The sequence below is a fragment of the Saccoglossus kowalevskii genome, chromosome 7, assembly GCF_978046115.1.
Source record: "Saccoglossus kowalevskii chromosome 7, keSacKowa6.1, whole genome shotgun sequence".
Lineage (NCBI taxonomy): Eukaryota > Metazoa > Hemichordata > Enteropneusta > Harrimaniidae > Saccoglossus > Saccoglossus kowalevskii.
Window position 1 is genome coordinate 1,295,406 of NC_140647.1, and position 21,502 is coordinate 1,316,907.

At 36.5% G+C, this 21,502-nt stretch overlaps 3 protein-coding genes across 3 annotated transcripts; 1 reads left to right on the forward strand and 2 right to left on the reverse strand.

The window, feature by feature from the left end:
* The first annotated feature begins 1,263 nt into the window (after positions 1 to 1,263).
* LOC102802564 (2'-5'-oligoadenylate synthase 2-like) lies at positions 1,264 to 5,429 on the forward strand. Its single transcript, XM_006811894.3, has 5 exons — positions 1,264 to 1,400; positions 2,272 to 2,426; positions 3,241 to 3,532; positions 3,750 to 4,137; positions 4,501 to 5,429. The coding sequence occupies exons 1-5, from the start codon at positions 1,370 to 1,372 to the stop codon at positions 4,649 to 4,651; spliced, it is 1,017 nt and encodes a 338-aa protein (XP_006811957.1). The 5' UTR covers positions 1,264 to 1,369; the 3' UTR covers positions 4,652 to 5,429.
* Positions 5,430 to 7,549: 2,120 nt separating this feature from the next.
* On the reverse strand, positions 7,550 to 13,667 carry LOC102802446 (uncharacterized). Its single transcript, XM_006811893.2, has 2 exons — positions 13,484 to 13,667; positions 7,550 to 7,916 (listed from the first exon to the last, which is right to left on the reverse strand). The coding sequence occupies exons 1-2, from the start codon at positions 13,638 to 13,640 to the stop codon at positions 7,666 to 7,668; spliced, it is 408 nt and encodes a 135-aa protein (XP_006811956.1). The 5' UTR covers positions 13,641 to 13,667; the 3' UTR covers positions 7,550 to 7,665.
* A 2,225-nt stretch (positions 13,668 to 15,892) lies between these two features.
* Positions 15,893 to 21,191, reverse strand: LOC144355495 (glutathione peroxidase 6-like). Its single transcript, XM_085501578.1, has 4 exons — positions 21,047 to 21,191; positions 17,928 to 18,020; positions 17,534 to 17,679; positions 15,893 to 16,236 (listed from the first exon to the last, which is right to left on the reverse strand). The coding sequence occupies exons 1-4, from the start codon at positions 21,189 to 21,191 to the stop codon at positions 16,015 to 16,017; spliced, it is 606 nt and encodes a 201-aa protein (XP_085357704.1). The 3' UTR covers positions 15,893 to 16,014.
* Between the last annotated feature and the right edge of the window lie 311 nt (positions 21,192 to 21,502).

The window sequence follows — 21,502 nt, forward strand, 5'->3', positions numbered from 1 at the left end:
CGCGCTTCTTCGGAAATTGCGTGTTTCTTCGTAGAACCAGGATCTAGACATTTTCAAAACAATGGGAGATGCGTTCTGGATATTTTCACCTTTGCAGCTGTGTATGAATTTTAAGAATCGACCAATATTTAGGTGAGTTACAAGTAACTGAATGTCTTAGTATATACCTCAAATAGTTTTTGAATATAAAATGAGCAACTTTGAAACGATATTTCTCGCTGTTGCGGATTTTGCGGAATTTTTTTGACATTTTTTCGGGAAGGGCATATCGATGTGTTTCGAGCGGCACACTTTGTGTGTTAACAGTTTTGTTTTTGTGTTCAGGGGTCCCGAAACATGGGATAGCTGGTGTCATATACACGATATCTGTCAACGTATCAGCATAAGCCGGTTATCGGTAAAAACTAGGGGTGTGTTATTTTTGTCGCATTCGACTTCATAGTACGTGATATACGCGTTGTTCGTAACTATCGTCCCCAGATTCGCTAAATTCTTCCGTAAATGCCATTTTCGAATTCCGGTGTGTTGCTCCGCAAAGTTTACAAGATATTGTAAGAACTGGTAACCTAAACAAACGTGCGTAGCATCACGGTTACTAATTTTAACCGTGGTGGCATGCAGTACTTCAATAAAAAACGCCGCGTTGCCAGTCTGTTTATTAGTTGTCTGAGTTGGAAGGAAGGAAGGAAGGAAGTAAGAGATATACAAAAAAAATTAACAAAATATTTATATGTGGAATGAATTATTTTTTATTTATCACTGTTTAATATTATTGACTCTTCCCTTTTCTATGGTTTTTAATCAAATTGTTTACCTACTCGTATTTTCGTGGCGTTAAAAAAACTCAACCACGCCATAAATGTATACTCCATGTAAATATTTCATCCATTTTTACTTCTTTTTATGTAATAAACCCCGTTAGTTTGCAAAACTAATCAAAATTAGTATAACGTCGATATATAAATATTATTACTATTAACATAAATATGTATCTGGGTTTATCTTAGTATTGTTTACGATTATATTAATGCTTCTTTTTAATCACCATGTGTTTCTGTGAAGTTATTTCCGTAGTTAGTCTCCATAGAGTTGTACGTATGTCGTATCTTGACAACTGATGTGCATGATCTAAATAACCTACAATTTAAATTTGTTATCGATAGTGTAGCCGTATAACAAGTATATAAATGTTATGTCCCTGCGTATTTCGATTCCGGGAATTCCCACGTACTAATTTCGTACAATTTGAAACAGATGGTCAAAATAGGGGTGTAACCCGTCATTACATGTTTAGCTGCATTGAGGACCACATCGTACTGTGTTCTGGTATTGACATTTTTATGCGCTCAGTTATTTATTAGTAGAAACAATGGCAGCATATCATAGTGGCAGCAAACCAGGTAATATGCGACTCCTGTTAGCTCTTCTGTATAGTACGCGTCTGATATAATTCCAATGACATGATTGAATTATTGTTGATAATAGTGGGGTGGGGAGGGGGAGGGGTATGCTGTATTCGCATAAAAGTGTATGTTTGGGGTTCAATATTAATCATGATCAAGTACTCAATTCATTTGTACACGATATCACAATGACTAAATGTTATGATTCACGGATTCTCAGAAACGGGTCACGCATCCGCAGCATATGGAGTGTGGGGGGGGGGGGGTTAGCGCATGTATAATAGTTAACTATACTATACTTAGCTGGGATTGATTTGTATAAAATTATAGGCACGACATTTCCATTTTATTTTATCGTTATGAATGTAGCCTGGTATATGTCGTTTCAAATATTATATTATTTGTCTAATTTATGAATTATTAAATTCACATTCGTTGTCAAGCGTGTCATTCAGTGCCACTAGTCAATATTTAAAACCAGATTGGTAACTGACAATGACACGTAATTATTTCATTTCAAGATGTATATGAAATAAACATGCTGCCAATGTTGATAACATGTTATTTTTTTGCTACTTTTGTAAAAACACTGTAGACGAAAGTATTTTCCGATTTGGTCACCAAATATCATTTGACTAAATATGTGTGTAACATATTAGGGAAATCGTTTGTACACTACACGTACATCATAATAATTCATCTGAAATAGATCTGACATATAATATTAATCAGTATATACTGATATATGTCTATTGACGCATACAGACATTTTATTTAATCAAATCAAATCAATGTTATCTTTCCAGCTAAAAATCAGTATTAAGACTGTACGCAATATTATGGATATACTATATTTAATTGTTTGTAGACTTCCTTCAAATATCACCACATAACTTGGAATCTTTCGTTGTGGATCATCTGCAGCCAACAACGGAGTATAATAGGGTTGCAGAAGATCTGATTGACAGACTGGTTAATTACCTGCAGCACAATGTTGGTTATAGTGTGAATCGTGTTGTTAAGGTAAGACTAGTTGGATTATTTTGAAGGGCGGTGGTCGTCGTGCCACGCACGCGCAAGATATTGGTCTGATATGAACAAATACGGCGAATTTTACTGTTGTGCAGACCGCCGAGTACAAACTAGGACGTTATAAGGCTTAACCAAGTAATTTCTTTGGTGATTGGAAAGTATCGAATGATTCAACAACGGTAATTATTGCACGTTGCACCTCGGTCAAAATGTGTGTGCATTTGATTGTGGGAAAATCAATGTTTATCGACACAAATGTCGTACATGAGCGACGGGACGACGACCGTCCTTTAAAATATTGACATTTGATTTGTGTGTCAGCAATATAGTATCATGATATTTATATTCAGTCGATATCATTTCAGCATTATGATACCATAAAAATGATTGTTTTTTTCCCATTTTATACGATTTATTCTCGTATTATTGTTAAAGCATAACTTTATATGAAAATATGAAAAAATCACGTAGTGCTTGAAATGAATAAAAAAATGGCCAGATTTAAACAACACATGTTAGACAAATTGACGTAAGAATAAAATATGTCGTCTAAGCGGCTATTTTACGGCTCTCGGTATTAGTAAGATGCTTTGTGACTAATCGCGAACTCCGTCGTTGCCACAGACAATAATCAAGTTGAGATGAAGCAATTTTTAATTTCAAATTTACATGTCGTACAGTGTTATGATTGCAGGCATGGGTTTGAATGATAATTCGTGTGATACGTGCATTCTTAGCAGCGTTTAGTGCATAATATACAGCATCCTACTAACAATCAACTGGTTATTAACCAATTTGTTATTAGTCTGGTTCCTTTGGAAAAGGAACTCAAGTGAAAGACTCGGCTGATCTAGACTGCATAATGGTTATCAACGAACTGAATGGATTAGACGATCTCCTTCACCGCAGTAGAACTATTATTGGTAATTTGAAGAATGGCGTGGAAAAAGCCTCGTGGGCATACTCTATTCAGAATGTGAAAACAACGCGTTTCGCTGTTCAGTTTGATGTCACCACAAAAGCAGATGGCAAAACAAATACAATGTCAGTTGATCTTTTACCAACATTCGATGCACTGGGACAACATTCAAGCCAAGGTAGAGAAATCCACATATAGATTTAATTATTTCTTGGGCTGCACTACATATCTATGTATTCACTCGCATATCATGTGGCCCATATCAACTTCCCAATAGGGGTGTGCCCAATGCATAACGTTATATTGTAGCCATTCTAATTTGGTCAATTGGCGACTTGTAATCACAAATATTTAACCTAATGTTCCGGTGGCTTAAAGTTATTCATTCTTTACAGATCAAAGATACCGTGCTTATAACGAGGCAATGACATATATCGGATCGGATAAAGTAAACTACTATTCTGTGGCACTAGGTCAGCTCCAAGTTGATTTTGTTAGAGGTCAACCAACCCGCGTTAAAAACCTAATAAGACTGGTAAAGTATTGGAGAAAAGAAGTTATGCTGAAAAAGGCTAATCGTGATTTCATGTACCCAACATCGTATCCTATGGAACTGATAACCATCTACACGTGGCAGAATGCTGGAAAACAAGCATCGTTTGATATGGCAGAAGCATTTAAGGCAGTGTTAATGCGGTTGATGAATTACTCGAGCCTAGACATTGCTTGGTATGAAAATTATAACCAGGCGCTAGCTGCTCAAGCAAAATCGAAAATGACAAGGTACTCTTTTCTTACTTACTTACTTACACTTACTTGCCTATCATCTGTTGGAGAATTTAGGCGATTCATTTTGCCAACGAGTATGAGATGATTTATCATGGTCATGATTGGTCAGTTTTACTGTTGTTTTGATTATAGCGTAATATTACGAGTTAATATTAAGTTTATCAAATGATTTAGTAGCATTCATAACATGTGAAATTATTTACCATCATTTGTTAATCTACACTAAGCGTGGCTCGAGGTATGCCTAGCTGATGGATTATAAAGTAGCTTCCTCTCCCTCTCGCTTCCACCTGACATATTTGTCTACTTGTACAGTGGCTCAAATCTAATGCCATATATATGTTTTGTTGTTTTCAGACCAATCCTCTTGGACCCAGCAAATCCCACCAACAACGTTTTCTCCTTAAGCAATCCGCCTGCATTGGAACACATGTCCGAACTAGCACGTGATACGATGCAAAAACCATTACTTCGCGGCGTGTCTATCAACTATCCGTGGAATAAGTAATGTTACAATGGAAACAAATATATGTCTTCTTTTAATAATAACACTTTCAAAGCATAATCTAAGAGCCGTACAATATCATACACGACGTTAAGAGAAATAGATTATTCCTTCTGTAAGTTTATTTGCATATTTTAATTCTGCTTTAGTAGGTATAGAAAGTTATTTATCTTTATAGGACAACTGATGATTGAAGATATCGAACACATGACTTCATTACTGTATAATGTTGTGAGCCCGCTACGGTCATATCATCGTCCGAGGTAAAACATGTACTTTAATACTGAAAAATGAATTACAATCTCAGTACACAGGTAACCCACAAACATTTTACAATACTAAGTAATATCAGTGAGAATAAAACGAAAAAACTTGCTGCTAAAAATAAAAATGTCGCTTTAACCATACGGCTAATATACTACATACCTAGATGACATACCAGCTTTTGTGCGCGTATCACAGGATGTTCTGTGATCCAATAAACACCACCCGAATCTGTCATCGGAATTGCGTCTAAAAACATCTCACCTGTTCAGTTTGAAGATTGTGGCCAAATTTACGTGTGTACGATTACTCACATTGTATGTCGATGTTCATTTTAATTCAATGTTGATTAACAGCCCACCATAATAATGCAAATAACATTTAAAACAACAAATAACAGTATATAATAGATTAGGAGTTTCAGTAATAAAATAACGACTGAATTGATGTATTGACTGATGTATTGATTGAATAAATAAATCAGAATCGAATAAAAAGAAATTGTTAACAAAAATAATGACTATTTACTGGTTCATTTATCTTATCTTGAATGTTTACCATATGATTCCATTATCCGACAACTTACGCTAATTAACATTTTCCCCCTTAAAAGTATAAATATCCAACCTTCAGGTAAAACACATAACAACAAATTTGCGTTGGCCATATTATTAGAGACACGTATATTTATTACATTAAATTAGTAAGCAAAATCATGATTTTATGTTTATTTTAAGCAATCGCTTATCGGATGAAAAAATAGTACATATATCTCTTCTGATACACTGTAAATCATGGTTGCACCTTTATGTTTTTTATTAAAACACACAAATTTAATTGAAAGCACATTGTTGAAATTGCATGTGTATCTTATACAGCAGTATTAAAAAAAAAACAGGTTAAGTACATGCTTCAGGATTAACTTCGGCTATATATTTTTCATATTTGGCTTGTAAAAACGTTTTTGGATTAATATCCTTCACACTGTCTTTCATACACTGTCTTTTCACACACTGTCTTCTTTGCCCCATACTGTCTTCTTTTCACACACTGTCATCACACATCCTGTCTCCACACACACTGTCTTCGCAAAAAATGTTTTTGTACAAAATGTCTTTGCACACACTGTCATTGTACACACTGTGTTTTCAGACACTGTCGTTCACACAATGTCTTCACGCACATATGCATATCGCATAACGTACCTGTTTTTTTATCAGGCAGGCATCTTTGGAAGAAATAACAGGCACTTGAAGATATACATTTATGCCAATATTGGACATTTGTGCCATGAAAATAACCCAATCTGTTTTCTAAAATATCTAAATATTTTCAACACATTTAACGTATGAATTTTCGACTTTTACCCCCCAAATATAAATGCGTTGTTATGATTATCTGGATGCGATCACTGACCTTGATCATTGTGTGAAATATTGCAATGAGGTTAATCATAAACCAAGGACTGCTTTGTAATAAAATCAGTCAATTGGTAATACACATTATCAAATATAACCTATAGAACTACATATTCTAATTACAATTTTGCAACTCAATTTAAAGTCAATGGTGTGAATTGTACCTTTACAACGTCGAGGGCGATATACTACACGTAAAGCACATTGCATCTATTTTACTTTTTATTTCTTGTTAAAGTTAAACTCATTGCATCGATTAATAAAATTAACAACAAAATTCACGAAGTTTCACAGCAGGGTATGTAGAACGTACTGATACAACCCGCCACTCGCTGGTAGTTAAAAAAACATTTAGTAATATTCAAAATTTATAATTATTAAAGGTTACCTGAATATATAATATCACATTTCTGGATTGCACTTCCTAAATAGATGTACAATGATCTCGTCCATTTATTGTATTGAACTTTATCAAAGCCATCTTGATCGGTTGAAACTGTGTGGCTGTAGTGTAATTAATGACAAAGCTGCAGTCTAATTAATAACAACCTCATCATAAAACTGGTAGAGAAAATATGACTCTGGTATAATTTACTTGACTATGTATTGGAATTATACCACAAAACGTAAAATAATTTACATCATAAATACAAAAAATACCCAGACAGACAATATGTGATCATTGACCACAAACAGCAGTTGATATTGTGGCGAACCTCATTCGCAAACATTGCCTTCTTTGCACACACAGTCAGTCAACACACACTAATTTCTTTGCACAAACAGTCTTTCCACACACTGTTTTCGCACCAAACTGTATTTTCACACAGTCTGTTTTTGCACATACTGTATTTGCACATACTATCATTACACAACGCCTCCACTCATATTTCTTCACATACACTCTGTCATCACCCACACTATCTATACACGCACTGTCTGGTATATTTCACCTGTTTTTAATCAGACAGTCAAATAGTAAGCACTTGAAGACATACATTTATGCCAATATTGGCCATTTTGTTGACAATATCACCTGTATTCAATATGTTTCTATTATTTTCATCACATTTAACGTATGAATTTGGAGTGTCATTGACACACACCCCCCCTGATTGGGCTCAGGAATGTGAATGATGATTCTATTTGGCTATTCCATTATGTTGAATGATGTTTTTGTACTAAAACCAACGCAACACTGTCTAGTAATGATACTTGGTTAGATTTAACCACAAGTATTTTATTACAGCAATTGTAACCACATTACATTGGTAACTCTCATTATCATAAGAAGTCTACATTGTACATATGCAAGTGACATATTGAAATAAGATGTCATGCTACATTGCTCCATGGATTGGTTTGTTCACAATCAGCATTCCAGATGACACGATGGGCATAATACTCATCACCAATTTTCTTCCAGACGATGAGTTCTTTCACACTCAATGGCTCAGAATTGTCTCCTCGTAACGCCTTAATTGCTATGATTGTGTAAATACAATCACCAACGTCTCCGACTTCACTTACAGTGACTGACATATCTCTCAAAATAGCTAGGTTCCTTTTTTCGTGAATTTCAATTGCTGAAAATGATTTCAATATAAACATTATTGTTAGCTGATATAGCACTGATTTAAATAATCTTATTAACGTATACTCACACATACTACTGTTAAATCATGCTGATTTGTATGAGGTGTATTTTAACTGATTTTTGACAAGATTTTCAATTTTATTAAATCATTTCTTTACCGGAAATAAATTCAATATTACGTTTAGCTTAGTAGTTGGTTGATCTTTAGTCCAATGAATGGATGGACCGTTGACTACACATATAGGTACGTAGTCCAATGAATGGATGGATCGTTGACTACACATACAGGTACGTAGTCCAATGAATGGATGGACCGTTGACTACACATATAGGTACGTAGTCCAATGAATGGATGGACCGTTGACGACACATATAGGTACGTAGTTCCAATGAATGGATGGACCGTTGACGACACATACAGGTACGTAGTTCCAATGAATGGATGGATCGTTGACTACACATATAGGTACGTAGTTCCAATGAATGGATGGACCGTTGACGACACATACAGGTACGTAGTCCAATGAATGGATGGACTGTTGACGACACATACAGGTACGTAGTCCAATGGATGGATGGACCGTTGACGACACATACAGGTACGTAGTTCCAATGAATGAATGGATCGTTGACTACACATATAGGTACGTAGTTCCAATGAATGGATGGACCGTTGACGACACATACATGTACGTAGTCCAATGAATGGATGGACCGTTGACGACACATACATGTACGTAGTTCCAATGAATGGATGGACCATTGACTGCACATATAGGTACGTAGTCCAATGAATGGATGGACCGTTGACTACACATATAGGTATGTAGTCCAATGAATGGATGGACCGTTGACTACACATATAGGTACGTAGTTCAATGAATGGATGGACCGTTGACGACACATACAGGTACGTAGTCCAATGAATGGATGGACCGTTGACGACACATATAGGTACGTTGTCCAATGGATGGATGGACCGTTGACGACACATACAGGTACGTAGTTCCAATGAATGAATGGATCGTTGACTACACATATAGGTACGTAGTTCCAATGAATGGATGGACCGTTGACGACACATACATGTACGTAGTCCAATGAATGGATGGACCGTTGACGACACATACATGTACGTAGTTCCAATGAATGGATGGACCATTGACTGCACATATAGGTACGTAGTCCAATGAATGGATGGACCGTTGACTACACATATAGGTATGTAGTCCAATGAATGGATGGACCGTTGACTACACATATAGGTACGTAGTTCAATGAATGGATGGACCGTTGACGACACATACAGGTACGTAGTCCAATGAATGGATAGACCGTTGACGGCACATACAGGTACGTAGTTCCAATGAATGGATGGACGTTGACTACACATATAGGTATGTAGTCCAATGAATGGATGGACCGTTGACTACACATATAGGTACGTAGTTCAATGAATGGATGGACCGTTGACGACACATACAGGTACGTAGTTCAATGAATGGATGGACCGTTGACGACACATACAGGTACATAGTTTCAATGAATGGATGGACCATTGACGACACATATAGGTACATAGTTCAATGAATGGATGGACCGTTGATGACACATATAGGCACGTAGTTCAATGAATGGATGGACCGTTGACGACACATACAGGTACGTAGTTCAATGAATCGATGGACCGTTGACTACACATATAGGTACGTAGTCCAATGAATGGATGGACCGTTGACGACACATACAGGTACGTAGTCCAATGAATGGATGGACCGTTGACTACACATATAGGAACGTAGTCCAATGAATGGATGGACCGTTGATGACATATATAGGTACGTAGTTCAATGAATGGATGGATCATTGACTACACATATAGGTACGTAGCCCAATGAATGGATGGACCGTTGACAACACATATAGGTACGTAGTTCAATGAATGGATGGACCGTTGACGACACATATAGGTACGTAGTTCAATGAATGGATGGATCGTTGACTACACATATAGGTACGTAGTCCAATGAATGGATGGACCATTGACGACACATATAGGTACGTAGTCCAATGAATGGATGGACCGTTGACGACACATATAAGCACGTAGTTCAATGAATGGATGGACCGTTGACGACACATATAGGTACGTAGTCCAATGAATGGATGGACCGTTGATGACATATATAGGTACGTAGTTCAATGAATGGATGGATCGTTGACTACACATATAGGTACGTAGCCCAATGAATGGATGGACCGTTGACGACACATATAGCTACGTAGTTCAATGAATGGATGGACCGTTGACGACACATATAGGTACGTAGTTCAATGAATGGATGGATCGTTGACTACACATATAGGTACATAGTCCAATGAATGGATGGACCATTGACGACACATATAGGTACGTAGTCCAATGAATGGATGGACCGTTGATGACACATATAAGTACGTAGTTCAATGAATGGATGGACCGTTGACGACACATATAGGTACGTAGTCCAATGAATGGATGGACCGTTGACTACACATACAGGTATGTAGTTCAATGAATGGATGGACCTTTGACGACACATATAGGTACGTAGTTCCAATGAATGGATGGATCGTTGACTACACATATAGGTACGTAGCCCAATGAATGGATGGACCGTTGACGACACATACAGGTACGTAGTTCAATGAATGGATGGATCGTTGACTACACATATAGGTACATAGTCCAATGAATGGATGGACCATTGACGACACATATAGGTACGTAGTCCAATGAATGGATGGACCGTTGACGACACATATAAGTACGTAGTTCAATGAATGGATGGACCGTTGACGACACATATAGGTACGTAGTCCAATGAATGGATGGACCGTTGACTACACATACAGGTATGTAGTTCAATGAATGGATGGACCGTTGACGACACATATAGGTACGTAGTCCAATGAATGGATGGACCTTTGACGACACATATAGGTACGTAGTTCCAATGAATGGATGGACCGTTGACTACACATACAGGTACGTAGTCCAATGAATGGATGGACCGTTGACGACACATATAGGTACGTAGTTCAATGAATGGATTGACCGTAGACAAAACATATAGGTATGTAGTCCAATGAATAGATGGACCGTTGACTACACATATAGGTACGTAGCCCAATGAATGGATGGACCGTTGACGACACATATAGGTACGTAGTTCAATGAATGGATGGACCGTTGACGACACATATAGGTACGTAGTTCAATGAATGGATGGATCGTTGACTACACATATAGGTACGTAGTCCAATGAATGGATGGATCATTGACGACACATATAGGTACGTAGTCCAATGAATGGATGGACCTTTGACGACACATATAAGTACGTAGTTCAATGAATGGATGGACCGTTGACGACACATATAGGTACGTAGTTCAATGAATGGATGGACCGTTGACAACACATATAGGTACGTAGTCCAATGAATGGATATGCCGTTGACGACACATATAGGTATGTAGTCCAATGAATGGATGGGCCGTTGACGACACATATAGGTACGTAGTTCAATGAATGGATGGACCATAGACAAAACATATAGGTACGTAGTCCAATGAATGGATGGACCGTTGACTACACATACAGGTACGTAGTTCAATGAATGGATGGACCGTTGACGACACATATAGGTACGTAGTCCAATGAATGGATGGACCTTTGACGACACATATAGGTACGTAGTTCCAATGAATGGATGGACCGTTGACTACACATACAGGTACGTAGTCCAATGAATGGATGGACTGTTGACTACACATTCAGGTACGTAGTTCAATGAATGGATGGATCGTTGACTACACAGACAGGTACGTAGTTCCAATGAATGGATGGACCGTTGACTACACATACAGGTACGTAGTCCAATGAATGGATGGATCATTGACTACACACACAGGTACGTAGTTCCAATGAATGGATGGACCGTTGACTACATATACAGGTACGTAGTCCAATGAATGGATGGATCGTTGACTACACACACAGGTACGTAGTTCAATGAATGGATGGACCGTTGACTACACATACAGGTACGTAGTTCAATGAATGGATGGATTGTTGACGACACATATAGGTACGTAGTCCAATGAATGGCTGGACCGTTGACGACACATACAGGTACGTAGTCCAATGAATGGATGGACCGTTGACGACACATATAGTTACGTAGTTCAATGAATGGATGGACCGTTGACGACACATACAGGTACGTAGTTCCAATGAATTGATGGACCGTTGACGACACATACAGGTACGTAGTTCAATGAATGGATGGACCGTTGACGACACATACAGGTACGTAGTTCCAATGAATGGATGGACCGTTGACGACACATACAGGTACGTAGTCCAGTGAATGGATGGACCGTTGACGACACATACAGGTACGTAGTTCAATGAATGGATGGACCGTTGACGACACATACAGGTACGTAGTCCAATGAATGGATGAACCGTTGAAGACACATACAGGTACGTAGTTCCAATGAATGGATGGCCCGTTGACGACACATACAGGTACGTAGTTCAATGAATGGATGGACCGTTGACGACACATACAGGTACGTAGTCCAATGAATGGATGGACCGTTGACGAAACATACAGGTACGTAGTTCCAATGAATGGATGGACCGTTGACGACACATACAGGTACATAGTTCCAATGAATGGATGGACCGTTGACGACACATACAGGTACGTAGTTCCAATGAATGGATGGACCGTTGACGACACATACAGGTACGTAGTTCCAATGAATGGATGTACCGTTGACGACACATACGGGTACGTAGTTCCAATGAATAAATGGACCGTTGACGACACATATAGGTACGTAGTTCCAATGAATAAATGGACCGTTGACGACACATATAGGTACGTAGTTCCAATGAATGGATGTACCGTTGACGACACATACAGGTACGTAGTTCCAATGAATGAATGTACCGTTGACGACACATACGGGTACGTAGTTCCACTGAATAAATGGACCGTTGACGACACATATAGGTACGTAGTTCAATAGGTTAAAATGACTGATTGATTTATGTTCATGCGCTTGCACGTACATGAAGTGTTATTATATCTGACTTTATAAAAACTAATCTATAGTTTTTCTAGTTACTTACAGTGGACAAAGTGGCACATTGGTGGCAATTATGATATGCCAATGACAAAATAATAAGAAATTAAACAGTTGGCTCGCTTGCAGATGTGTCAGATTACCGTTCAGGATGTTTGGTTGGAGGGCATGTTAAAGACATAGCATCACCAAGAGAACAGCCTCATAGTGTACAATACACACCAAAATCTGTCCTTTTAGTCACCAAATATGTGGGCGTCACTTTGTCAAACTAACCGTTACACAATGTAATCATTTATTAGAGTCAGACTTGCCACGTTGTCTCCATTGTGAAAAAGCGCGACCCGAGTAGAAACATGACACTAAACTGGTAGCTGTTTGTGCGTGTTCAAAACAAGACCATGTTTTATATTTACCTTGCGCTCCCTTCACCATTGTACTTCCAGGTGGCATAAGAATAGCATCAGGGGTGTACACGTCCATCATGGTTTTAATATCACCTACTTTAAAAGCATCAGCATATTGGTCAAACTTCTTTTGTATCTTGATCTGAATATCACTTATGGTCGCCATTGCAGTCGGTGACTCCTAATTGAACCCTGGTCATGTGACATCAATATTATGACAATAAGGAACACCTGCAGTACGATTTACTATGCTCGATCTTCAGTTAAAATATAACTCCAATGTATACCATAATTAACGATATATACCATAATATCATAATAATAATTAACGGTGGCTATTCTAATGTGTGCAGGCATTATACGATTACAATTCTGGCATGAAGCCTGTACATCGATTCTTATGTTCACATTCTAACTGTACTTCATATAATACAAAGTAGTAGTATCATATACTGCCATTAAACAAATTTTAATTTTAAATATATATTCGAATAAACATTTTCAGTTTGGTAATAAAACATTTTCTAGGTGTTCTTCAAATGATATGGTAAATTATATTGATTATCACCTGTTCTAATTATTTCTCGTTCATTTTTAAGTTTATGTTAAACATGAGCACTACCTGTACTAAAACTAATGCGTATTTCCAATTAATATTTTACGAAACAACTACATGCCCTTGGACACAAAACATCTGTTTATCATTACAATACTTTTTGAACAAAAACGTGTTTTTTTTCATGAGTATGTCACTCTCTCATGGTAGAAATAGCAAACACTACAACAATTATATTTATACCAATATTGGTACTATTGTCTTTAAAATGGTACAAATGAACATTGAATTATTTGAAGATATAATACGAATCATTCTATAATACTTCATGTTCATTTTATGTTCATTTTATGTTATGAAAGTTAGTTTGCACACATTTAACTTGTGAATTACGTCACAACCACAAATTTCAACCGACATGAAATAGTTGCTTTGTACTAAATAGAATTGTTAAACAAGTATACGTTTTGTTTTAATGAACAATTCTATACGCGGAACATGTATAACGTTGAACAGTTACTACTTGTTATGTCAATTTCGCAACTTAATTTGAAGTCAAGGGTGTTTTCACCGCATTTTTTTTTCAAATATTTGCTACAACGGTGACAATCTAATGATTAAGTAATTGAAATGCCATTGCAGTGAATTACCCCTTTACATCGCTGAGGGCGATATACTACTCGAAAAGCACATTACATATATTAATAACTCTTTTATCATTGAAAATCTACCTTCCTGTAATTATAGTTAATAATATATTGAACAACCTAAAAAACAGATCACAAAGTTTCACAAAGGGGTATGTAGTACATGCTGTCGCCACTCGATCACCGGTCACTAGCAATTTGAAAAAAGAACATTCAGCAATATTCGAATATTCAAAATCAGTCATTTATAAAGATCAAAGGTTACCTGGATAATAATAGCTTAACACGAATACGAGGGTCTCTTCGTTTATTGTATTGATTTGTCATAGCTATCTTGTATGCTTTATCATTTTCTCATGACAAACCACGTGACAAGGGAACACCCATAGAGATCGGTAATAGATCAATCGGCATACATTCTACCTGCTGTGGTAGAGGGTGAATCTGGTCAATTGCGGACGTTGTACATTGGCTAAGGTTGCACAGTCTTAAGCATTGTCTTGTTTACAATATATTTACAGTTATGTATGTAATACAATATAATATCGGGTCACTCAATGCAAATGAGTACAAAGTGTTTACAATAAGCATACACTCATGTGTTTACAGAAATAAGGGAAGTGGTCATGGTCACGTGACGAAAGTGTTATGAATACAAACTATTGCTGGTGGAGGGTGATCATACAGTCAATAATAACAGCGCGATGGGAGTCAGCATGTGTCTCTCTAGTGCCAGTGTAGAGTCACATCTGTAGTCTGTACACACAATTAACTATAAGCAACACTTTCATGACATCACGTTTTTGTGGTGTTAATAATAAATACTATTTTGCCAAGACAGTTCTGAATATCTATGTGAACACGTAGGTTACGTATAGTATGTCGTCTTACTACAGGACCCCCTACGGGACAGGACCATATCACAGTCCTGTGACTGTGGACCATATGTACTATTTACCACATCACAAATCACGTATTCAGCCGCCATGCCCTCATACGGCTTTATAAATTACGTTTATCAATGAAATAATACGTGCCCGTGTCAATGCAAATATGATGCGTGAAATGATGAGACGGATGTAGTACACATGAAACCAGTTTATTTTCTTTGAAAGAAAACATATGACAACAATTTCATTGCGTCGGTTACAAAATGAAATGCACGATCATTTTATATTTTGCAATGTGTCTTCAAAGTAAGCACACCAAATATGGTTTGATGCTTACTCGTCATATAAAATGTAGCCATAGTGATAAGAAGAATTAATCTGGTATGATGAACATATGTAGTGTATAGAACAAATTAATAACTAAACTCAGTTAATAATTGAACACAGTTACAAACTTATGTGTCCATAATGGAGGAAATTATAAATGTCATCTCGCAAGCCTCCATGAGTGTAGATGTCTGTATAATCATTGATACGTATATATGGAGTACCAGTTGCATCGACAATGAATCTCTCTTTGAATGTCCATCGAATGTCATTGCTGTTGAAAGGGTTCCAGTGAAGGTTGGTAGTGGACCCAATGTAATCTACAGGGGATGGACAGGTATTCTGAAATAGAAATGATTACATAGACCTGATATACGATATATAATGTTATGTGTTCTTACTGTTTTTCAAATATTAACGAGCCGACTGTTTAAGGTAGCGGGACTATTATTTGCATACTTGTTTTCATCTTCTAATTGTGACTAAATGACTACAAATAAACCCGGGAAAGTATATATTTTTAGAATCGCCAGACTTCAAGCTTTTCACAAGTGTATTTTGCATGCCGGTATCTGCATTCTACGACGCGTTACTCAATCAAAGGTGAAAAATTACTTTTTCTGTAAAAAAAATAATTACGCATTTATGCTGGCGATAAGAAGTATTTTTTTTCACTTTTCCTAGTTGTTCAATAGTCTGGTAAATTGAATGTGTCTGGTCAGTTTAATTCAAGCAACGCGTTTTAAAAAATAGTGTGCTGAATTTCAATTACTGTTTTAGTCGCATTGCCCCCCAACTCAAACCACAACTCGTTGGTAAATAATCGATGAAATAGTTTGTCTGGACACATTCAAGTTCCTCTCACTGTCACCTTAAAGCTGTGAAAATTTGGTGTTAATCCGACGACAATAAGTATACGTTATTTTTTGTTAAAGACCTTGTATTTTGAAAAACATAAACTCCTAGAAAACGTCCATGAAGTAACAGCAAAGATTTTCAAACTTGTTTATCGGCACAATCAATTTGTTTCCCCATCAAGGTCTGTTTCAACATGTGTAGGGACATCCAAATGTGTAAGGCTATTGGAAACTAAAAAAATAAAGGAATGGGATAGCTATAATTGGATAAATTCGGCATATGAAAACACCAAAATCAATGATTTTTTTTCAGTGGCTGTATGACCTTGTGTCTGACACATTCATATGCAAATGACTAATCTGTGAAACAAACATGGGCGGAGACAAACCACTCAAATGTTTGGAAACACTCATTGTGTGTCAGATAGCTACAGATAACACATCCTAACATTACTTTGTCTTGAGTTTATCTTTGAAACTTATAGGCACACAGATTAAACCTGTGTTGTTGATTTTGGCAAAACACTACTGAGGCTGCCCTGCTTCCCTTCAGAAAATCTACATTTTAACCAACTTACATGACATTCTATGTTATGTTGACTTTATCACATGAAAGTTTATAGTGCATTTCAGCAATTAATAAATAAATGTGAAAATCGTAATTTTCAACACAAATAATAGTCTCGCTACCTTAACTTAATTAAAATTACATACTAACTGAATTGGACTGACAGACTAGTTTACTGGATTTGCCTGGTAAATTTACTGAATTGATTGTATACCTTTAAGTACTTCCAAACTGGTTGCTGATTGAATCCATTTACGTCACCTTTCTCAAACAAGTCGAAGTTTGGAACATATCCTCGTCCTGGTCTCACTTCCCTGAGACCACTCAGAATCTCCTTATTAGCTCCCGGTTCCTGGTGCCCTGACAACGTAAATATAGTTGCAATCAGTAATATATTGATCTATGCTAAGTCATATCTATTCCATGGAAGTAGTTACTGATGATGCAACCCAAATTTTAGATCACTTGCTTGCGTGTTTCAGATTTTTGAATATTTCATTAGTCAAGTGTAGTAAGAAAACCTTGAAATTGTTTGTGGTCTTTGAAAAAGTATGAAATGTGTATAAAAAAGAATAATTTATTTGTAATGAGAGGTAAATCAAACCTACCAAACTGATTAACTGGAAATCCCAGAACGGTGAAATTATAATCTCGAAACTCGTCCACAAGTGCATTCAGTTCCAGATACTGGTGTGTCAAACCTGAAGTGACCAATTAAAATAATATGTTGCATTTATTTTATGGAATGAAATATGTATATTTGTAAGCCCAACAATTCTATATTATAATATGATTATTGTAATAAATAAATGTTGAGATGACGCATGTTGTAACATGAAATTAGTCTTGGCGTTTTTGAAACCTGGTACTAGTAGAATATTTCCCCCAAAACAGCGTTGTTACTAGTCGGCGTAACTTATTAGAAAGATGAACTAATAAATGTAGTTGGTCACTCATAACAATGTACATTAATGCCATAGAATTTATCCACGCATGTTGTATATTGTCTGAATTAGATGAATTTGAATTTGTTTCGAAATAATCATGCTAGTCAGCCAATATTCCCCAGGTCAAAATAATACAAAACAATATTTGACTCGAACTAATCATGCAAATCACCACATAAACCCCAGGTCAATATGATACCAAACAATATGAGACTCGAAATAATTATGCAAATCACTACATAAACCCCAGGTCAATATGATACCAAACAATATGAGACTCGAAATAATTATGCAAATCACTCCATAAACCCCAGGTCAATATGATATCAAAAAATGTGAGACACGAAATAATCATGCAAATCACTACATAAACCCCAAGTCAATATGATACCAAACAATATGAGACTCGAAATAATTATGCAAATCACTCCATAAACCCCAGGTCAACATGATACCAAACAATATGAGACTCAAAATAATTATGCAAATCACTACATAAATCCCAGGTCAATATGATACCAAACAATATGAGACTCGAAATAATTATGCAAATCACTCCATAAACCCCAGGACAATATGATACCAAACAATATGAGACTCGAAATAATTATGCAAATCACTCCATAAATCCAAGGTCAATATGATACCAAACAATATGAGACTCGAAATAACCATACAAATCACTTCATAAACTCCAGGTCAATATGATACCAAACAATATAAGACTCTAAATAATTATGCAAATCACTCCATAAATCCAAGGTCAATATGATACAAAACAATATGGGACTCGAAATAATCATGCAATTCACTCCATAAACCCCAGGTCAATATGATACCAAACAATATGAGACTCGAAATAATTATGCAAATCACTCCATAAATCCAAGGTTAATATGATAACAAACAATATGAGACTCAAAATAATTATGCAAATCACTACATAAATCCCAGGTCAATATGATACCAAACAATATGAGACTCGAAATAATTATGCAAATCACTCCATAAACCCAAGGTTAATATGATAACAAACAATATGAGACTCAAAATAATTATGCAAATCACTACATAAATCCCAGGTCAATATGATACCAAACAATATGAGACTCGAAATAATCATGCAATTCACTCCATAAACCCCAGGTCAATATGATACCAAACAATATGAGACTCGAAATAATTATGCAAATCACTCCATAAATCCAAGGTTAATATGATAACAAACAATATGAGACTCAAAACAATTATGCAAATCACTACATAAATCCCAGGTCAATATGATACCAAACAATATGTGACTCGAAATAATCATACAAATCAACCATTAAACACCAGGTCATTATGATACAAAACAATATGTGTCTCGAAATAATCATGCAAATCACCGCATACAACCCCAAGTCAATATGATACAAAACAACACGTGACTCGAAATAATCATGCAAGTCCGCCCCTAAACCCCATGTCAATATGTTACAAAACAATATGTGACTCGAAATAATCATGCAAATCACCCCCACAAACCCCAGGTCAATATGTTACAAAACAATATGTGACTCGAAATAATCATACAAATCACCCCCACAAACCCCAGGTCAATATGTTACAAAACAATATGTGACTCGAAATAATCATGCAAATCACCCCCACAAACCCCAGGTCAATATGTTACAAAACAATATGTGACTCGAAATAATCATGCAAATCACCCCCACAAACCCCAGGTCAATATGTGACAAAACAATATGGGACTCGAAATAATCATGCAAATCACCCCCACAAACCCCAGGTCAATATGTTACAAAACAATATGTGACTCGAAATAATCATGCAAATCACCCCCACAAACCCCAGGTCAATATGTTACAAAACAATATGGGACACGAAATAATCATGCAAATCACCCCCACAAACCCCAGGTCAATATGTTACAAAACAATATGGGACACGAAATAATCATGCAAATCACCGCATACAACCCCAGGTCAATATGTTACAAAACAATATGGGAAACGAAATAATCATGCAAATCACCGCATACAACCCTAGGTCAATATGATACAAAACAATATGGGACACGAAATAATCATGCAAGTCACCCCATAAACGCTAGGTTATGACGTCATTTGTTTATCGAACGGTAGCATAACAAACACATATCTTCCCATTTCTAGTGATGACATGGTAGCGAATCGGACTATGAAGGTTAATCTTGGAACAATTATTCCCGAGATACCCATGTCTAGAAGGAAGATTACTGAACGTGCAGTTTACATAAATACATACCAAAATGTCACAATAATGACAGATGTTATCTCACTTCAAATAAGGTTCATCGAGAGTCATTTTTTTAAAGAAGATAAAATGATTCACAATAATCATGACAAAGTTTCAAATGGCTGATAAAGAGTATGAGATTGGGGTTAACTGATTTTGCCAGTATTGCATAATATAATATATCTAATGAATTAGGAATGAACCGCATCAATCAATTATAACAGATTGTCATTGTGCCACCTCATGTTAAATATGGACGTCATTGTACACAGGCAAGAAATAAACAACGTTGTTCGCAAAAAGGAAATTCGAATGCACAGTGCACATACAAGTGAAGTAACATATATTAACGTACACACTAACAAACAAGATCTCCCAATATGTCTAATCAAATACCTTAAAATGTGTTTGTAAGGTCTATGGTCTAATGCTGCGCAACTTACCTCAGTATGTGGATGTTGGGACAATTAACAAATTCCATCCTCGGTACTCTTCGAAACTTGTAAGATTTCCTGTTTCTAGGTTATTGGCACTGTACTCGTAGATCGTCTCGCTGGTCGGATTGCAATATTTTTTATCTCTAGCAAACGATGGATTAAAGATGCTTAGTGCTAGGAACGCAAAGGCTCCAAATCCAATCGCCATACCGATGTTGACACCGGAGTTTCAAGTTACTCACTAAATAACCACCGCACATAAAGCCAAAGATATTTTCCTTGCAGGGTATTTACACAAACGCTGAGGGGTGTTGATTTTGTTTTGAGGGGCAGTTTTCGTAGTTTAGTCACATGGAAAACATATTAGCATAACAGATTAAGCACAGATTGTGCCACCTGTACATTATTAATAGAAAATATACCATTTTACCCTGTATCTAGATTTATTTTATCACACTTTTCTTCCATTCTAGTTTCCCTTCAAAATATACCACTCACCATCTTTGATCACAGTATATA